General features: G+C 47.2%; 1 protein-coding gene across 1 annotated transcript in view; it reads right to left on the bottom strand.

Annotated features, from left to right (window-relative positions):
- Positions 1-312: 312 nt before the first annotated feature.
- The window catches only part of acacb (acetyl-CoA carboxylase beta), a 188630-nt gene continuing 167216 nt past the window's right edge, over positions 313-21726 (bottom strand). The window contains 8 exon segments of the mRNA XM_038815904.1: positions 313-521; positions 5171-5307; positions 10727-10897; positions 11905-12059; positions 12171-12283; positions 14288-14465; positions 19533-19668; positions 20201-20297. Coding sequence (XP_038671832.1) covers positions 395-521; positions 5171-5307; positions 10727-10897; positions 11905-12059; positions 12171-12283; positions 14288-14465; positions 19533-19668; positions 20201-20297 — 1114 coding nt within the window. The 3' untranslated portion in view covers positions 313-394.

A 21726-nucleotide genomic window follows, 5' to 3' on the forward strand; every position in this document is an offset into this window, starting at 1 on the left:
TTTCCTTTAGTTGGTTCAGCTGGCACAAATATTACCAGCAATACACATACTATGCGGAGGCTTGAAGGATCGCTGGAGCTCAGCTGAATAATCAAGTGTGCTAAACGTTGCAAAGTTAAACTATGTCTTTGGAGCATTGTTAGCTCCTCTGCTGAGAAGAACTGCTTCGGCACTGAGGACTGATGAAGACAGATAGCTGTAATCCCCATTACTATCTGTTATGCTGGCTTGCTAGCACGTGGCTGGGGAAAGGCACAGGATTGATGTACCTGGACATTTTCTCCCCCCCCCCCCATCTCCCACCCTCCCCCTATAGTTTCTTATTATGGTGAATGCTGTTCAAATCTCCCTGAAGTAAAACATCCAGTGGTCAATAATGTCGGGTTTTGCTCTCTCAAGGTGAAGCTGGGTTGTCCAGGGTTGTTAAGAGATGAGTGATCTGTGTGCGTTGGGCTGGGCTGATTTGTTGCATCATATGAATGATGCAGTCCATTGCAACCTCTGGATTCGACTGAACCAAGCTGAAAATAGCAACAAAGAAAAAAACACAAAAAAATGTTTCAGCACATTAAGTTTCAGTTGCATTATCTGAAATTTCATTTTCACCTTGGCTGGTCATTAAGGGAAAAATGGAGAAATGGAACTCAGTGGGAACATCAGATGCCCGTGATAAATACAACACAGGCCAAACTTTACCTTTTAGTTGCTTGAATCTCGTTGTTTCCTGTTTGTTTTTGCTATTTGAGTTATTGTTGCTGCAGGGACTATGAGGGAATGGATGGTGAAGGGGGGGGGGGGGGGGGGGGGGGTTGGGAGGGGGGTTTGCCACCATGGGGAGCGGGCTTGGGGGTTCCCCGGGAACGTGGTGGGTTGAGGAAGGGCTATGGCTGATCGGCGTAGAGGGAGGCGGACGGCCCCTCGGGTTCAGTTGGTCACATGGAACGTGAGGGGGCTGAATGGTCCGGTGAAGCGATCCCGGGTCTTGGCTCACTTGAGGGGGCTGGGAGCGGATGTGGCTATGCTCCAGGAGACGCACATCAGGATTACGGATCAGGTGAGGCTAAGAAAGAGTTGGGTGGGACAGGTGTTTCACTCGGGGCTTGATGCAAAGAACCGTGGGGTGGCAATTGTGGTGGGTAAGAGCATGTCGTTCGTCGCGTCCAAAGTGGTGGCGGACAGTGCAGGTCGATATGTGATGGTGAGTGGGAGACTTCAGGGGGAGCGGGTAGTCTTGGTTAATGTTTATGCCCCCAACTGGATTATGCGGGCTTCATGCGGCGTATGCTGGGCCTGATCCCGGACCTGGAGACAGGGAGATTGATTCTGGGTGGGGGCTTTAACATGGTGCTGCATCCGGCTCTGGACCGCTCGAAGTCTAGGATGGGCAGGAGGCCGGCAGCGGCCTCGGTGCTGAGGGGGTTCATGGATCAGATGGGAGGGGTGGACCCTTGGAGGTTTTTGAAGCCGGGGGAGTTCTCCTTTTTCTCCCATGTTCATAAGGCGTACTCCCGGATTGACTTTTTCGTGCTTAGCAAGGCACTGATCCCGAGAGTGGTGGGGGCGGAGCATTCGGTGATAGCCATTTCTGATCATGCTCCACATTTGGTGGACCTGGAGCTGGGGGAGGGGAAGGATCAACGCCCGCTGTGGAGGTTGGATGTGGGGCTTTTGGCAGAGGAGGAAGTGTGCAGTCGGATCCGTAGGGGTTTCGAGGGGTATCTGGAAACCAATGACAACGGGGAGGTGCAGGTTGGGATGGTTTGGGAAGCGCTAAAGGCAGTAGTTAGAGGGGAGCTGATCTCTATTCGGGCGCAAAGGGAGAGGGGGGAGAGGGTCGAGAGGGAGAGGCTGGTGGAGGAGATGGTCAGGGTGGCCAGGACATATGCAGACACCCCGGAGGAGGGGCTTCTGAGGGAGCAGCGCAGTCTCCAAGCGGAGTTTGACATTTTAACCACCCGTAAGGCGGAGGCGCAGTGGAGGAGGGCACAGGGGGCGGTGTATGAGTACGGGGAGAAGGCAAGCCGGATGTTGGCTCACCAGCTCAGGAAGTGGGAGGCAGCTAGAGAAATTGAGGGAGCCACGGATGCGGGTGGGAACTTAGTGCGGGGTGGAAAGGACATCAATGGGGTGTTCAAGGGCAGCACGGTGGCAAAGTGGTTAGCATAACCGCCTCACGGCGCTGAGGTCCCAGGTTCGATCCCGGCTCTGGGTCACTGTCTGTGTGGAGTTTGCACATTCTCCCCGTGTCTGCGTGGGTTTCGCCCCCACAACCCAAAAATGTGCAGAGTAGGTGGATTGGCCACGCTAAATTGCCCCTTAATTGGAAAAAATAATTGGGTAATCTAAATTTATATTAAAAAAAAAAAAATCAATGGGGTGTTCAGATCCTTTTATGAGGGGCTATATCGGGCGGTACCCCCCGGGGAAGCAGACGGGATGGATCGCTTTTTGGATAAGCTGGAGTTCCCAAGAGTAGGGGACGAGCGGGTGGAGGGTTTGGGGGCCCCAATCGAGTTGGAAGAGCTGGCGGAGGCGCTGGGAAGCATACAGACAGGAAAAGCGCCGGGGCCTGACGGGTTCCCGGTGGAATTTTATAAGAAATTTTCAGATTTGCTGGGCCCGCTGCTGGTGAGGACCCTCAATGAGGCCAGGGAGTGGGGGGGGCTTTGTCCCCGATGATGTCCAGGGCAATTATCTCTTTGCTCCTGAAGCGGGACAAGGACCCCGTTCAGAGTGGGTCTTATAGGCCGATCTCGCTCCTTAACGTAGATGTCAAGTTGTTGGCAAAGGTGCTGTCCAGGAGGGTGGAGGATGTGGTCCCGACGGTGATTCATGAGGACCAAACGGGGATTGTAAAGGGGAGACAATTGAATGCCAATGTGCGGAGACTCCTGAATGTTATGATGATGGCGCCGGTGGTTGGGGAGTCAGAAATAGTGGCGTCCATGGATGCGGAGAAAGCTTTTGATAGGGTGGAGTGGAGTTACCTGTGGGAGGTGTTGCGGAGGTTTAGGTTTGGTGAGGGGTTCATTAGTTGGGTGAGGTTGCTGTACAGCTCCCCGGTGGCGAGTGTGGTGACGAATGGGAGGAGGTCAGAGGACTTTCGGCTTTCCTTTGTCTCCCCTGCTCTTCGCGTTAGCAATTGAGCCCCTGGCGATGGCGCTGAGGGACTCGAAGGGTTGGAGGGGGATTGTGCGGGGCGAGGGGGGGGGGGGGGGGGGTGGGAAGCACTGGTTGTCGCTGTATGCAGATGATCTGCGGACCCGGCTGAGGGGATGCCAGAGGTGCTGAGGATACTTGAGGACTTTTCGAGATATAAGCTAAATGTGGGGAAAAGCGAGCTGTTTGTCCTGCCGGGGGGGTCAGGAGAGGGAGATAGGGGAACTGCTTTAGGTATCTTGGGGTCCACGTGGCTTAGACCTGGGGGGCTATGCATAGGCTTAACTTTTCGAGGCTGGTGGGGCAGATGGAGGAGGAGTTCAGGAGGTGGGATGCGCTGCTGCTATCGTTGGTGGGCAGGGTCCAGTCAGTTAAAATGACGGTGCTCCCGAGGTTTTTGTTTCTTTTCCAGTGCCTCCCCATGTTGATCCCGAAGGCTTTCTTTAGAAGGGTGAATAAGTCGATTCTGGGGTTTGTGTGGGCGCGCAAGGCCCCGAGAGTAAGGAGGGTATTTTTGGAGCGAAGAAGGGAGGTAGGGGGCCTGCCGCTGCCCAACCTGTGTGGATATTATTGGGCGGCGAACTGCGATGATTCGCAGGTGGGTGACGGAAGGGGAGGGTGACGCATGGAAGAGGCTGGCGGTGGCATCCTGTGCGGGTACGAGTCTGGAGGCTTTGGTGACGGCCCCACTTCCACTCCCCCCGGCAAAGTACTCCACGAGTCCGGTGGTGGTTGCGTCTCTCAAAATCTGGGGACAGTGGAGGCGACATAGGGGGGAAGTGAAGGCCTCAGTTTGGGCCCCGATACGGGGCAATCACCGTTTTGTGCCAGGGAGAATGGGTGGGGGATTTGGGAGTTGGCCCAGGGCAGGCATCAGACAGTTTGGGGACCTCTTCTTGGATGGGAAGTTCGCGACTCTGGAGGAGCTGGTGGGGAAGTGGAACCTCCCCCCTGGGAACGCTTTTAGGTATGCAGGTCAGGGACTTTGTTAAGAGGCAGGTGGAGGAGTTTCCGCGGCTGCCACCAAGGGGGGTGCAGGACAGGGTGCTTTCGGGGACGTGGGTCGGGGAAGGGAAGATCTCGGCTATCTACCAACTGATGCAGGAGGGGAAGGAGGCCTCAGTAGATGAGCTCAAGGCGAAATGGGAGGAAGAGCTAGGGGAAGAGATTGAGGATGGAATGTGGTTGGACGCCCTGGAGAGGGTGAATTCTTCCTCCTCTTGCGCACGGCTCAGCCTAATTCAGCTGAAGGTGCTGCACAGGGCTCACATGACAGGAGCAAGGATGAGCCGGTTTTTCGGAGGGGACGACAGGTGTGGGAGGTGTTCGGGTGGCCCGGCAAACCACACCCATATGTTTTGGGCATGTCCGGCTCTGGAGGGGTTTTGGAAGGGGGTGGCGGGGATTTTGTCGGAAGTGGTTGGGTCTAGGGTCAGGCCGGGCTGGGGGCTCGCGATCTTTGGGGTAGCTTCGGAGCCGGGAGTGCAGGAGGCGAGAGAGGCCGGCATTCTGGCCTTTGCGTCTCTAGTAGCCCGGCGCAGGATTCTGTTACAGTGGAGGGATACGCGGCCCCTGAGTTCGAGGACCTGGGTCAACGACATGGCCGGGTTCATCAAGTTGGAGAGGTTGAAATTTGCCCTGAGGGGGTCGGTACAGGGGTTCTTCCGGCGGTGGCAGCCCTTTCTCGATTTCCTGGCGAAGGGGTAGAGAGTGGTCGGCCTCTGCAGCAACCCGGGGGGTGGGGTTTGGTGATGGTTGGGGAGGGTGTTTTTGCGGCGGTGGGTTTGAAATGTTATTTTCTTCTTTCTTGTATTGCTATTTGTTATTATTTATTTTGGGGGGGAGAGTTCTTTTCCTGTTTTGTTTTGGCGTGGAAACACGCCTTGTTTGTTTTAAATTGCGGGGAGAAAATTTGTTATTGTTATTATTTAAAAAAACTTGAATAAACATTATTTTTAAAAAAACATTAACCATCTTCTCTGCTGCCCGACAACACCATAAATACACCAACCTGCGAATGTGTTTTACAGCATAATCTCGCTTCAAGTACTTGATGTTCTCTCGGATTACAGAGCGAGTATCGTCCTCATCATGGAGGTGTTTCTCCAGCCATTCCACTACTTTCTGATTGTTGTCCCACAGGTATGCCTGCACAAAACAAGGAAGGAGATCCAATAACAATGGGATAGGTAATGGGATTTGAAAGATACACTATCACAAAACTGATTATGTTATTCTAATTCTGTACAGGCTGCTACTTAAACCTGGTGACAAGGAATGGGTTAATGGACTAAGCTGTTATGTAAATTGCCAGACTAAATTCAGACACAACTAAGGGAAAAGTTTCCCTTTGCATTATTAGCCATACCAATACAGTGTGGTTCTCCTGAACCAAAAACCACAAGAAGGTCAATGAACAATGGTTTTTAAGTTATGATCTGTGCACTTTGGGCATTAGCTATCCTCCAATACCTTATCGCACATGCTCACATGTGCACGCACAGGTGGGAACCTGGCGTTATCTATTTCCACCTCCTTAGCTCAAGTATCAAAATAAATCGTGGAAGACCCACTAATGCGATGGTTGAGATGACCTGACCCAACTCCCTCTTACTGACTGGCTAAGTAATTTTTCCCAAATCTTCAACAACGATGTAGTTAGCAAATGCAAGAGAAGTGGAAACTTAAAATTTAGTAAATCTATTGATCGGTTTCTCTTGAGCTAAATGTTCAAAATCTACTCTTTGCTCATTGAGGTTTACAGCACAGAATGAAGCCATTTGGTCCTGTATAGCACAGCATTCATTCTCACCCCATAGCCCATCTTCATCTTTTGCTTCAAATATTTATCAAATTTGACCTCAAAGGATGCAAAATAAACCTCAGTTTGAACAAATCCTTGTGGCAAAGCATTGCATGCTCCAACAACCTGCTGTGCAAAGAAAATTCTCTTAACTTCTCCCTCATTTTTAGTGACAAATTTAAATTGAAGAACCCTCGCTATTAACTCCCTATCTGGAGAAGATGGCATATCCCTATTCACTCTAACAAAGCATTGGAGAGGCGCTTACATTACAAAGAGATGAGACAGTATAGGTAGAAAGAGAATGTTTCCAGTGATTGGCAGTCTGGAACGAGGTAACATAGGTACAAGATTCGTAGAAGAATTAGGATAGAGAGGAGAAAATTATATTTGCACTTGAGGGTTTTGAATAGCGGGTTGTAGCATAGGAGCTTGTCATTGAAGCAGAGATTAGGTTACATAGGTGATTGAAGGTGAAGGGGGATAAAAGGAAATGGGAACATAGCAGGCATGTGGGGATAGGACAATTGTTTGTGTTGAGGATAAACACCAAAACTGACTTGTTTCAGTGAAACAATAGCTACAATGTTATAATTTCTACATAATCTCATGTACCAGAATTAGTAAGTACTTAATGTGGACACTGAGTGCAGTAAAGATGCACTTTCACAGACTTCATTAGTGAACACACAAGGTATTTTTAAAATAAGAATTGTACAGCAGCTCATGGCTGTAGCCAGCTCTCAAAATGTCTCTGCTTGGAGCCTCTCTCACCATGGAGTGACCCTTACACTGCTGCGTTTCCCTTAAAAGGGACAATCACCACATCCCTCCCCCTTCAACTCCATTATACAATCTTCAAAAACCAATCCACTCCGTACAAAATACTAACTAAGATTATGTGTACGAGTTGGATAATTATAAATCAAATCTTTGAGGGGAGTTTCTGTTCCGTGGAGGGCAGCGTAATTTTGTTGTCCAAGGTGCTTCCACAGGATGAGAATCAACAGGAACTGAAATAGGTACCTCTTCTGGCATAGGCGATTAGGCATGATTTGCTTCCACAAAGACATCAGTTATGTCAATAACATGGTGATCAGGTACTTCGGTGCTCACGGTTTTGAAAACATTTCTTGATGGCAGCACTGACTGCTGGAGAGTCTCTCTCCTCCTCAAGTGGTCCACTTGTTCACGAATAATCCGTCCCTCAATATCCACTTGGTATGAAAGGGGTCCGGTCTTAGAGACAATAATTCCGTGGATCTGACTTGTTTCTCAAAATGGATCTGACTTGTTTCTCAACTTGGATCTGACCAGTTTCTCATGTATCTAACCTCATTTACCATAAATGACCGTGCTGCTTTGTGTGAATCATGGCTTGCTTCCTGATTACTTTTGCTGCTCTCCGGAAAATTTGGAAACATGAGGCTCAGGCTGATTCTGAGATGATGCCTCATTAGCAATTCTGCTGATGGTACTCCCGTTGTTGCATGTGGAGTGGTACGATAGCTAAGGAAGAATCGTGCGATTTTGGTCTCCCAGTTGCCTCCGGACAGTTTATTTATGCCAGACCTGAAAGTTTTGATTCCTCTTGGCAAATCCCGTTTGATGCTGGCTGGTCTTTAATGCCACTGAGAGTGGTGATGGTTTGAAAATTAGCACTTGTGAATATAGTTTGTAAGGGTCCTTCCTGTTTACTCTCCATTTACTCCCTTATTTCCCCTTTCTTTTATTTTTGCTGCTATTATTTTGATCCATGGATGATTATTGGAAATGTCACGTTAAGGCAAGAAGTCTGCCCCTTTAATTCAAGAAGGAAGAATCCGGAAGGTTGCGCTGGTTTAAACAGAACTGGCAGACTGGCCTGCATCAATGACAAGAGGATGGGTTGAGAACCGGTTTTATTAATTGACTGGTGGACAATGAATTGACCCAAAAGGCTGTGCTCCCTTCAGTAACAGGTGGCGATTGGATCTGATCCCACTGGAATGCTTTTCAGAGTCCAAGGTTTGAGTTTGGTTTTGGTTTTGATTCTGGCAACACAGAGGCCTAATATAATGCTCTCCAGAAATCTGCTAAAAGTTTGAGTACTGCATTCTCTAAACCACAGAAAACCTGACTGAATCAATCTGCAGGAAAGCCATCATAGGCTGTAATTGACCTCACACCAGCCAAGGATGTCCTAACAGGTTCCATTGTCTGCTACCATGACTTCAGATAATCTGTGAGTTGAAAAGCATTGGCGTAATCCTTCGATGGTAGCTTGCGATGTAGGTGACTACTACACAAAAATATCCATCCATTTAGAATGAAATGAAAAAAAATGAAAATCGCTTATTGTCACGAGTAGGCTTCAATGAAGTTACTGTGAAAAGCCCCTAGTCGTCACTTTCCGGCGCCTGTCCGGGGAGGCTGGTACGGGAATCGAACCATGCTGCTGGCCTGCTTTAAAAGCCAGCAATTTAGCTGAGTGAGCTAAACCAGCCCCTCGTGTATCAATCACGAGCAAACACATTGTGCCCAGGAATGGACCAACATAATCGATTATGGATTCATACCCATTGCTGGCCAGGCCATTCCCAGAGAGTAGTGGGGCTGTAGCAGGCAACCTTTGTTGCACTGTTGTACGCTGCTTGATAGCAGCATCAATACCAGAACACCACACAACTTCTGGCAAGCACCGACACCTTGGGGATGCCAGGGTGAGTGCTGTGTAATTCAGTTAGGAGCAGCTCTCTACTCAGTACAGGAACAACTACTGTTGTTCCCCAGAGTATGATGCTATCCTGACAGCTCAATTCATTCTCGTGGGTAAAGAATGGTTTCATTTCCTCATAAACTGGCTCATTTACCCATCCTATAAGTATTTGTCTCTCACTTTCGACAGAAGTGGATCTCAATTGGTCCAATTCCTGATCTGCTTCACCGTGACTGGCAATGTGTCTAAAATATTTAATTCCATGATGTGACACTGGAGTACATGCAATACTTTCTTGCAAGGGTAGGTGGCTAAGAGCATCTGCATTCACTGTGTGTTCCAGATGCTTGAAAGTATATTCATAGGCGGACAGAATTAATTAATGGCCATCGCTGAATTATTGCCGAGGCAATCGGTGGGATAACCTGGTCCGCTTTGAAGAGACCCAAGAGTGGTTTGTGGTCAGAAAAATGGTAAAGTGTAAGTACTGGTGGAATTGTTTGATGTCAAAGACTATTGATAGTCCTTCCTTCTCAATTTGTAAGTATCTTTTTCAGCTTGAGAGGGTTCGTGACACAAGCCCTATCGGCCTTTCAGAGTCGTTGTCCATCTCTTGGGACACTCTATGGAGAGGCGTCACAGGTCAATATCAGTTCTTTAGATGGGTCGAAGTGTACTAACAGGTTTTAGGAATGCAGCAATTGCTTTACTCTGTTCAAAGCTTCCTTTTGGGGAGCCTGCCAAGACCAACAATGGTGTTTCTTTAGCAGAATATGCAAGGGGACCAAAACCATCAATAAGTTTGGTAATAAAAAGTCCATAATAGTTTACCACCCAAAAAAATGATTTGTGTTCAGTTGTGTTTTAGGAGGCCGATGCTTCCTTTATTGCATTAACCTTGTTTTCCACAGGGTGTAATCCTTGTGCATCTACACAGTGACCCAGATAGGCCACCTCAGTGGCTTGAACACCATTAACTTTGCTAGATGCTTGGCCTATGTTAATCTAGTTATAAAGTTATCAAGGTATACTACTGTATGTTTATCATGACATATCCCTCCCAGGAAGCATCATCTAAATAGAGTTGCTGGTACGCGTGGCTCACTACACGTGGCTCATATCCAGATTTGTGTAAGAGTGAATGCCTGTCAGCTTTGCATACATGTCTTCAATTCTCAGGATTGGATATTCATCCAGCTTGGCAGCCTGATTAACTGTTAGCTTATAATTGCCGCAAATGTGGATGGTCTTGTCTGGTTTCAATAAGGGGACTATAGGTGCTGTCCATTCCGAGAATTAAACTGGCTAGTAATGCCTAGTTATCCAACCTGTTTAACTTGGTGTTCTCTTTCTCTCGTAAGGCATATGGTCTTGCCCTAAAGAACTGGGGAGTCACCTATGGATCCACAGAAATCTTAGTAACTGAGCCTAAATCCACTAGCTCACTAAATGATTTTGAGTCACGCACACTTGGGGCTGTACGACATGCGAACAAGACTGAATTCCACAAACACTTAGGAGAATTGCTTTGTGTTTCACCTCCTCCCTTTATTAATTTGCTTAGAAATAATACCCAAGTCTCTCGACGTATTGTGTTCAGTCCTCCATGGAGGAATGCAATGGGTCTATTCACTCCAAGAGAGGCATTCTGGCCAGTAGTTTTTTAATCTCATGCTTCAATTCAAACAGGATACTCACAGGTGTTGGGCCAGAGGCAGTGTCAGGATAATTTATCCTCATTGCCAGATTTAAAGATGCAAGTTCACAGACTTTATTAGGGAGCAAAAAAGGTATTTATTAATAAGAATTGTACAGCAGCCACTTGGCCGGAGCCAGCTCCCCAAAATGTCCTTGCCTAGGAACGCCTCTCACCATGGGGTCATTCCATACTGAAGACTCGACTGGCCACCCAGGGCCAGGTGATCCTTACTCTGCTGTGTTACCCTTAAAAGGGACAATCACCACAGGTGCAGAGCAGAAAACTATTCAGTTCTGAAATCCCACCACCCTAAAATGTGAAATGAAATTTAGAAATGTTGCACTGACACTTCCAGGTTAGGACTAACCTTGACAGTTCCCTCTGTTTCCACAAACCACCTCCGCAGCATGGACTGAATGTGGCCATCACTCAGCTCCTGATTTGCTTTTATAATTTCTTGTTTCACCATTTCTTCCAGCAGCAGACGGCGCAGACGCCAATAGAAAAACCCGCGTACAGTCTTCCACTCAAGGATATCCTGAAACCGGATAACAGCCCCAGTTAGACCCAGGACAGCTTGACAGCAGCATTAGGAAATAAAACTGCACAGGTTACTAGGCACATCTAATTACTCCTTCCTTCCACCCACTCCCGTCTCCCCTCCACTGATCAAAATCCTAGGCTTCCTTTGAACACTTCTGCCCCATCCCATCAATATGCCAGAAATATGATAATGCCTCAGCAACAATCAAGAACAATCACATGGATCTGACATTAGGCTGCCCATCAGGAAAATTACAGAACAATGCAAAATGGATAACATGCAGTGACCTTCTTCTTGGTCACAACTGGCTGATCTTCTGGTTCCGCTGAGGTCTAAGGCATTTTGTACGGCTCACCTGCCGCACAGCAAGGGAACCTGCCGCATGAGGTTACCTTTGGCAGGGCCGGAAGGTCCTGCTGGTGGGAAGGGCTGGAAAATTCCACCCATGGTAAATAATTCTTACCCAGCCAATGCAATGCTACATTACAAAGGTCCAAGAGTCTTAAAACTACATGGATGGGAAAAGCTGGGTATAATGGATCTGTGTGGCAGGAAGGTGCTGCAGGTTCAAACCCTCTGAAGGTTTTTAATGAGATCATAGATTTTGGAGGTTATCTTACAACTTTTCCTTCTCTTACAGTGCGTCTTCACTGTCTGGAACACGAAACATGATGAAGACACAAAGCACTGAGCGGTCAGCTGAAGAGCTGCATTTTGCCCTGTGGCCTCCACTTTTTTATGGTCTAGATCAGGATGTCACCCTATGGAGAATATCAGGTGCTAAACGTGAACCCGAGCCCCTCCATCAGCCCCAAATCCCACCTTTCCTATCTGTAGGGCAGTATCTTGCAGTCATAAAACCCCTTACCCTACAGAACAGCTCAGATTAGGACCTCATTGTGAGAGGAATGGTGACCGTTAAAATCACATTCTACACCACAATACTGCTGACCCACTTTCCATCTAATTGCCCAAGAAGATGCATGTGCATTCTCTTTCACCGTGATAACTCCTTTCTCCTGCATCCGGCCAGGTGTGTCATGAAGGGCAGCAAACTGGGTTGCCACTTGATGGTAAATTGGAAACAGGAACTCCTCTCGTGCTTTCAGTTTGGCTTCTAGTTCTTTACGGGCTTTCTCAGACAGATCCGGAAAACCTACAAAAAATAGGCAAGCACAGGACCGAGGATCAAGCAATGGCTCAAATGGGGAGGGGTGTCCATGTTTAAAATGAAGATACTTTGATATCAGGGTAGCGTTGCCCTTACCCAGCTGGTCCGCAAGGCCTGAACAAACAGTGTCAATTCTCCTCATTGTCTTCACCAAGTCTTTCCGCCTGAATTTGATCTCCACAGTGCCTTCAGGCTCCAGCACACCACCCCTGAGGAGTGAGGAAAAGGGAGAATTCCACAGAGTGCATTTCATGGTTTAGCTCACTTGGCTAAATCGCTGGCTTTTAAAGCAGACCAAGCAGGCCAGCAGCACAGTTCGATTCCCGTACCAGCCTCCCCGGACAGGCGCCGGAATGTGGCGACTAGGGGCTTTTCACAGTAACTCCATTGAAGCCTACTCGTGACAATAAGCGATTTTCATTTATTTTCATGTTTAATCATAGCTAATTATCAATGAATTGCAACTCTCATTTTGTAAAACAGTCAGTAAGGGCATCAAATTGGAGTTTGCAGCAAGATAGGTTAAAATGACATCTCTCCCTTTTGGAGGAGTTTCAATCTTCTAATTCTCCCCCACCTCTTTACATTCTTCAGTATTAAGCACCTCAAGGTTTAGTGACACAGTGGTAGTGTCACTACCTCTGAGCCAAAGCTCCAGGTTCGAGTCCCATTCTGGAATTTGATTGTTTCAGAAAGTGCATTCATAACTAGGACAAACAGGTTGATTATCAACCTGCAAATCCTTCCAATACATCTATAGCAGGCATAAAAGTGGGAGAGGGGCAGCACGGTGGCACAGTGGTCAGCATTGTTGCCTATGGCGCTGAGGACCCAGGTTCAAATCCCGGCTCTGGGTCACTGTCCGTGTGGCGTTTTCACATTCTCCCCGAGTCTGCGTGGGTTTCGCCCCCACAACCCAAAGATGTGCAGGATAGGTGGATTGGCCACGCTAAATTGCCCCTTAATTGGAAAAAATAATTGGGTACTCTAAATGTATAAAAAATAAAATAAAATAAAAGCAGGAGAGACTCCTGGTCAGCCAGGACTTACAGAAGGCAATGGCAGTCCACTCCAGAACCTTGCAAGCATACGCATGAACCAAACACTTGGAAATCCATGGTCACCAAAACCCTCTCAGGGAACGGTCCCTGGCCCAAGAGCCAAAATAAAGCACTACCCTCTGGATACCACCTGCTCCCCAATGACTGATTTTCTTTACTGGTGGGATATCCCCCTCCTGTTTTGGGTGGGTGGGAAAGCTGTAGGGGGCAGACAATCCAATGGGAGTCCCATAACGACATTTACGTTGGCAGGATATCCCATCGAGATAGTCCCCACTCCCTGCCAATGGCGTAGTGAGGTTCCTTCCATGAAAGGTTGGAAACCCTATTACAATACATTTGAATACCATTAGCGGGTCTCCCCAGTCCATTATCCCTCCATGTAAGGATTTTGCACCCACCTTGGTGATGTCACGTTGATGGGGTTTACAACTGATCCTGACAAACAGGGACCTGGTGAACGGTCCCTGGCGAGGGCGCACAGATAGGTACAGCCCCCTGGGGGAGGGGGTATGCTGGATAGTACCCTGGCAGTGCCTTCTGGCACTGCCGCCTGATTTCCAAGAGCCTGCCCCACCAGCATGATGTTGTGGGACCTGCCCTTCCCTAAATGTTTGAAAATACAGAGGGAAAACCTGGCAAGGCGGCTGGCGGGCAACCCTCAGGTTTTCCCACTGGAAATCAAAAAATTCCACCCATTGTCTTTCCCTTGCCAATTTTTCACCGTGTTCTGCCCGTATTAACTCTACATTCAGATGCAGTTCCAATCCTCATCCAAAGTAAATAAAAATGAGGAGAGGTGCAAAACGGCTAGAAAATTGCAATCACCCATTTTACATCTGTCCCACAATGTCAACATCTACCCTATTACATGGAAGATTGTAGACATGAATGCATATTACAATTCCATGGCATGGTATGCCTGGGAAAAACAGGATACTTCACTGATCCACCAGTTGAACTCTCGCTGTAGTTAGCGGAGGAAGAGATGGCAATTATTTGAGTTGACATTAACTGAGTGAATGGATTGAGGATGAAAAAATATCTAAAGTAGACTTTGCATGAAGGATATTTTGATGGGGGGGGGGGGGGGGGGGGGGTCTTGTTACATTCACCTGACAATGGAACTTATGAACATTATTTTACCAGTACCTGCTTTCTTGGTCTGCATAGAGTTCAATGTAAAGTGGATTGATTGTAGGGTCAATAACAGCCCACGAGCCACCTCGGAGTTCAGCATGAGGTGGGATGTAAACCAGCACAGGCAGCTGAAACTCCCTCAAACTATCCACTATACTGGCGCCAAACTTCAGAACCTGGTCGTACATATCTGATGGGAAAAGGCAAGAAAATGGATTCAGACAGCCCACATTGGATTCATCAACAACTCAGCAGAAGGGCAGCCACAAAGAGTCTTCATTCTCAGCCTCTTGTCAAGTTTCTGTTGCACGTTAGGAAAATGAAAACACAAAGTAGAAACGATTCAGATCATATCAAAGTGGATCATTACAACCTCAAAGTGGAGCTGTGTACCCCTGATCGGATAATGGTGGAAGTTCGACATTTTGGTTATCTACTTTTCCAATTGCCCACCACAATCTTCCCAAACAAAGCCACGTGTAAGATTCCAGCTCATTGCCACACTCCCGGTCTGCTTTCTTTTTTTATCTTTTATGTCCTTTAGGTGCTGATTAGTCTACATTTTGTTTTGTTATTTGTGACGTATTTTGTGTTTCTGGTGTGTTATGAACAAAGAAAATTACAGCACAGGAACAGGCCCTTCGGCCCTCCCAGCCTGCGCCGATCCAGATCCTTTATCTAAACCTGTTGCCTATTTTCCAAGGATCTACTTCCCTCTGTTCCCCGCCCGTTCATAGATCTGTCCAGATGCACCTTAAATTATGCTATCGTGCCCGCCTCTACCACCTCCGACGGCAAAGCATTCCAGGCACCCACCACCCTCCGCGTAAAAAACTTTCCACGCACATCTCCCTTAAACTTTCCCCCTCTCACCTTGAAATTGTGACCCCTTGTAATTGACACCCCCACTCTTGGAAAAAGGTTGTTGCTATCCACCCTGTCCATACCTCTCATAATTTTGTAGACCTCAATCAGGTCTCCCCTCAACCTCCGTCTTTCCAATGAAAACAATCCTAATCTACTCAACCTTTCTTCATAGGGGCTGGTTTAGCTCACTCGGCCAAATTGCTGGCTTTTAAAGCAGACCAAGCAGGCCAGCAGCACGGTTCGATTCCCGTACCAGCCTCCCCGGACAGGCGCCGGAATGTGGCGACTAGGGGCTTTTCACAGTAACTTCATTGAAGCCTACTCGTGACAATAAGCAATTTTCCTTTTTCATTTCATTTCATAGCTAGCACCCTCCATACCAGGCAACATACTGGTGAACCTCCTCTGCACCCTCTCTAAAGCTTCCACATCCTTCTGGTAATGTGGCGACCAGAACTGCACACAGTCCATGTTCATGTCCATGTTCCAAGTCCATAGATCCCTGAAAGTTGCCACCCAGGTTGAGAGGGTTGTTAAGAAGGCGTACGGTGTGTTAGCTTTTATTCATGATGTGGAGATGCCAACGTTGGACTGGGGTGAGCACAGTAAGAAGTCTTACAACACCAGGTTAAAGTCCAACAGGTTTGTTTCAAACAGGAGCTTTCGGAGCACGGCTCCTTCTTCAGGTGAGGCTGTTTTCACCTGAAGAAGGAGCCGTGCTCCGAAAGCTCGTGTTTGAAACAAACCTGTTGGACTTTAACCTGGTGTTGTAAGACTTCTTACTTAGCTTTTATTGGTAGAGGAATTGGGTTTCGGAGCCATGAGGTCATGTTGCAGTTGTACAAAACTCTGGTGCGGCCGCATTTGGAGTATTGTGTGCAGTTTTGGTTGCCACATTATAGGAAGGATGTGGAAGCATTGGAAAGGGTACAGAGGAGATTTACAAGAATGTTGCCTGGTATGGAGGGAAGATCATATCAGGAAAGGCTGAAGGACTTGAGGCTGTTTTCATTAGTGAGAAGAAGGTTAAGAGGTGAATTAATTGAGGCATACAAGATGATCAGAGGATTAGATAGGGTGGACATCGAGAGCCTTTTTCCTCAGATGGTGATGTCCAGCACGAGGGGACATAGCTTTAAATTGAGGGGAGATAGATATAGGACAGATGTCAGAGGGAGGTTCTTTACTCAGAGAGTAGTAAGGGCGTGGAATGCCCTGCCTGCAACAGTAGTGGACTCGCCAACACTAAACGCGTTCAAATGGTCATTGGATAGCATATGGACGACAAGGGAATAGTGTAGAGGGACTTTAGAAGGGTTTCACAGGACGGCGCAACATCGAGAGCCGAAGGGCCTGTACTGCGCTGTAATGTTCTATGTTCTATGTTCAGTATTCCAAATGTGGCCTAACCAAAGTCCGATACAACTGTAACATGACCTGTCGACTCTTGTACTCAATACCCCGTCCGATGAAGGCAAGCATGCTGTGTGCCTTCTTGACCACTCTATCCACCTGCGTTGCCACCTTCAGGGTACAATGGACCTGAACTCCCAGATCTCTCTGTACATCAATTTTCCCCAGGACTCTTCCATTGGCCATATAGTCTGCTCTTGACATGAAATGAAAATCGCTTATTGTCACAAGTAGACTTCAAATGAAGATACTGTGAAAAGCCCCTAGTCGCCACATTCCGGCGCCTGTTCGGGAAGGCTGGTACGGGAATTGAACCGTGCTGCTGGCCTGCCTTGGTCTGCTTTCAAAGCCAGCGATTTAGCCGTGTGCTAAACCAGAGTTAGATCTTCCAAAATGCATCACCTCGCATTTGCCTGGATTGAACTCCATCTGCCATTTCTCTGCCCAACTCTCCAATCTATCTATATTTTGCTGTATTCTCTGACAGTCCGCCTCGCTATCTGCAACTCCACCAATCTTAGTATCATCTGAAAACTTGCTCATCAGACCACTTATACCTTAGTCCAGATCATTTATGTATATCACAAACAACAGTGGTCCGAGCACGGATCCCTGTGGAACACCACTAGTCACCTTTCTCCATTTTGAGACACTCCCTTCCACCACTCCTCTCTGTCTCCTGTTGCCCAGCCAGTTCTTTATCCATCTAGCTAGTACATCCTGAACCCCATACGACTTCACTTTTTCCATCAACCTGCCATGGGAAACTTTATCAAATGTTTACTGAAGTCCATGTATATGACATCTACAGCTCTTCCCTCATCAATTAACTTTGTCACTTCCTCAAAGAATTCTATTAGGTTTGTAAGACATGACCTTCCCTGCACAAAACCATGCTGCCTATCACTGATTTTCTTCCAAATGTGAATAGATCCTATCCCTCAGTATCTTCTCCAACAGTTTGCCTACCACTGACGTCAAGCTCACAGGTCTATAATTCCCTGGATTATCCCTGCTACCCTTCTTAAACAAAGGGACAACATTAGCAATTCTCCAGTCCTCCGGGACCTCACCCGTGCTCAAGGATGCTGCAAAGATATCTGTTAAGGCCCCAGCTATTTCGTCCCTCACTTCCCTCAGTAACCTGGGATAGATCCCATCCGGTCCTGGAGACTTGTCCACTTTAATGCCTTTTAGAATACCTAAAACTTCCCCCTTCCTTATGCCAACATGACCTAGAGTATTTAAACATCCATCCCTAGCCTCAACATATTTCATGTCCATTGTGCTCCATATGAAAGTCCGAACACTGACAACTATTAATAATCCAGCAGGCATTCCTTCTGTTTTAGAAATAGTCGATTGCGAAAACAGGCTGGAACAACATAAAAAGATCAGCAAGGCCATCTCATGTTGGATTCTTGCCAATTATTTAACGGATCATAATTGAATCGCTGGATAAAGGAAAAGGGTTGAAGGTTTATTGAACAGGACTTGTTTATTTGCTTGAATGCAAGGTAAATACCAAGGCAGACAGACTGGGCTGGAAAGTCCATTTTCGTATTGTAACCTCTGATGCTTCCATGTGTAAATGCAATGCTTGGTGGGAGATGAAATCATGCAGTTAAATTGGAGATTGTAGTAACAATAAAGTCATTTAGAATGCTAATCCCTTGTTAAAACATTTTTGTTCGCTTCCCAAAAGATGTTTGCCAGCCTCAATATGACCAGTAAAGAATATGTCCTCGAGTACCTCATGGATCAACCAGTGTACGGGCACAGAAAAATAAAAACAGAAAATACTGGATAAACTCAGCAGGTCTGGCAGCATCTGTGGAGAGAGAAACAGAGTTAACGTTTAATTCACCATCTTGTTGTCATGTCCACATGTCCGTCCTTGGCCTGTTGCAATGCTCCAGTGAAGCCCAACGGCAACTGGAGCAACCTCTACACCTCATCTTTAATTAGGCACATTACAGCCTTCTGGTCTCAACATTGAGTTCAAACCTTTAGACTGTGAACGTTCCCCTCCATATTCATCCTATTTTTGTTTGCTTGGGGTACTTCCCACTGCAAACAACCCATCCTCTCCCACAGGGCCATCTGTCACTTGTTCTTTAGTTTACCTTTCACGGAACACTGACTGTTGTTCTCCTAATAACACATTCTACCAACTTACCTTTATGCCATTGCCAGCACCTGATGTGTTGGGTATGCTGGGTCTGCGAGGACTGGGTTTACCATAGCAGTGAGAGAGACAGGCTTCCAACACTTGTAGAAATGCAACTCTATTTTATTGAACTATGAACTATTAAACAAACTTGAACTGTGGGTTGACACTATGTTGAGTTGACTGGAGACCTGAGGCTAACCTGACCAGTCTATCCTGCTACCACATGGTGGATGTTCGCGTTGCTGCTCACGGGCTCTGGCTGTCTCAGAGGCTGCATCCCCAAAGAGCGGGAAAACTAGTGCCCTCTGGCTTTATAGTGGCCGTGTCCTGTCTGGTGATTGGCTGCTGTGTTCTGTGTGTCAATTGGTCATTCAGTGTGTCAGTCAGTGTCTGTCTGTGCACCATCATGTACTTGTGTGTTTATTATGACAGCACCTTCTTTAAGTCCTTAATGCTATCAATCACACTCCCTTTATCTTGTGTCTATGACATAGTTTTCAATCTCTTCTTGGCTCAGGTTCTTTTTCCCCCCTGACCTTCTATTCTGCTTCACCTCCTCCAATCCCTATCCAACTATGTAATCCGTCACATTTCTACTTCTCTTCAGCTCCGAAGAAGAGACACTCGGACTCGAAACATGAACTCTGTTTCTCTTGCCACAGATGCAGTCAGATCTACTGAGCCTACCCAGCATTCTCAGTTTTTACTTTAGATTTCCAGCATCCCCAGTATTTGGCTTTGATGCAGAGTTTTGGGTTGTGCGGTTCAGCAAATAATTTGATTCAGGGAAACCACAGACCTTACCTTTCATTCCACCAGAAAACCCGCGCCAATTTGCGAACACCATCAGGGGAAGTCGCTCTCGTTTGAAATCATTAATGACCTGTGCTGTTTTGAAAGCAGAGTCCGGAAACCACACCTGCCCAGCTTGCTGAACAATCTGGTAAATAAAAGAGAAAAAGCTCATCAGCCGCAAAAATTGGAAAAATTACTCAAACATTTGAGGATTTGGGCAGCACGGTGATTAGCACAGCTGCCTCACGGCGCCGAGGACCTGGGTCCGATCCCGGCTCTGGGTCACTGACTGTGGGGAGTTTACACATTCTCCCCGTGTCTGCGTGGGACTCACCCCCACAACCCAAAAAGATGTGCAGGGTAGGTGGACTGGCCACACTAAATTCCCCCTTAATTGGAAAAAAAAATAATTCGGTACTCTTAAAAAAAAAACTATTCGAGGATTACTGCAGCATACTACCCCTGCCAAAATAGGACTACAAAATGTCCTCTCAAAATAACAGTGAGGCTAACAGTGTCCAGTTAAGATCAGCTGACAAGTTTTGGACAGAAATACAAATTATTTTAGCCAAAGGAGTTCAGCTGGAACTGATCTAATTTAATCGGCAGCTTTAAGGGTTACATTATTTCTGATCTCATCCTCAAACACTGCTTTTCCAAAGTGATTGCCTACTCACTTTTGATTCCGATTCCAGGTCGGCTGGATCTGCTGGATTTGTCAATTCAACGGTCCGGGTTTCCACCGCAATAACTCCCACCGGGATCCCTCCTAACCTGTGGAAGATAATCACATACTCAATTCAGGATCACTCAAACTAGATATTTTCTTTTAAGGTTGTTGGGAATCTCCTCTGGCATTGATCATAGCACATTGAGAGGTTGCTGGGCCAGACAATTGTGAAACGATTCAAACAGAATTGAAGACAGACATGCTCGCAGTAAGTGTGGCTTTATTGTTTCAACTTTTCCAATAGCCAACAGGTCTTTTTTTTAATATAAGGGATGTTTGGCATGAAGCGAGCACACAGCCGATACTGTTATATCTGAATCTTTAAGGATGTTGCTCACGGAAGAAGTTTTCATTCTAAAGGCAAACAAAAAATTTGAACTACCAGCAAATAAAATGTAATCATACTCGAATAAATCATAGCCAGGATCCTCTCAGCCCAGTCCGCCCCACTACTACTCCTGGCGAGGAGGAAGAATTTGGCTCTCAGCCAAAATTCCCATTCACTGCAGTGGGGCCGGAGAATCCCGTCAACGTGAAAGGACGAGAGGAGATTGAGGAGGGGACGTGGGCGGATGCCCAGGAGAGAGTGAATTCCTCCTCTTCCTGTGCGAGGCTTAGCCTCATACAGTTCAAGGTGCTGCATAGGGCCCACATGACTGGGACGAGGATGAGTAGGTTTTTCGGGGGCGAGGACAGGTGTGCTAGGTGCTCGGGGAGCCCAGCAAACCACGCCCATATGTTTTGGGCATGCCCAGCGCTGGGGGAATTTTGGAAAGGGGTAGCAACGACGGTGTCGAGGGTGGTGGGATCCAGGGTCAAGCCAGGCTGGGGACTCGCAATTTTTGGAGTTGCAGTGGAGCCGGGAGTGCAGGAGGCGAAAGAGGCCGGTGTTCTGGCCTTTGCGTCCCTAGTAGCCCGGCGGAGGATCTTGCTCCAATGGAAGGATGCAAGGCCCCCCAAGTGTGGAGGCCTGGATCAATGATATGGCGGGGTTCATTAAATTGGAGAAGGTGAAATTTGCCCTGAGGGGATCGGTACAAGGGTTCTTTAGGCGGTGGCAGCCTTTCCTGGACTTCCTGGCGGAACGGTAGGGAAGTAGCCCGGCAGCAGCAGCAACCCCAGGGGGGGGGGTTTGGATCGGTGGGAGGGAGAACTGTGTACATGGGTTTGTGGGATGTGGCGGGTGTTATCTCTTTCCCTTTTGTTGTTTAGGTGTTCTTTTGTTTTTTTCTTTTGTTTGTAATTGCTTTTGAAGTTGGGTGGGTATTTTTCTTGGGGTGTTACCGCGGTTGTTTTGTTAATAGAGTTGAGATGTTTATATTTTGTAAAAATTTCAATAAAAATTATTTTTTTTTAAAAACGTGAAAGGACGAGGGATTCCAGCCTGTGTATCTTGGCGTAGTTTTAATTCTTTACAACTTTCCTCTTGAAGTTACCCAGAACGGGGTTCAAACTTGATACATACTTGGGTTT

Source organism: Scyliorhinus canicula, chromosome 1 (assembly GCF_902713615.1).
Source record: "Scyliorhinus canicula chromosome 1, sScyCan1.1, whole genome shotgun sequence".
Lineage (NCBI taxonomy): Eukaryota > Metazoa > Chordata > Chondrichthyes > Carcharhiniformes > Scyliorhinidae > Scyliorhinus > Scyliorhinus canicula.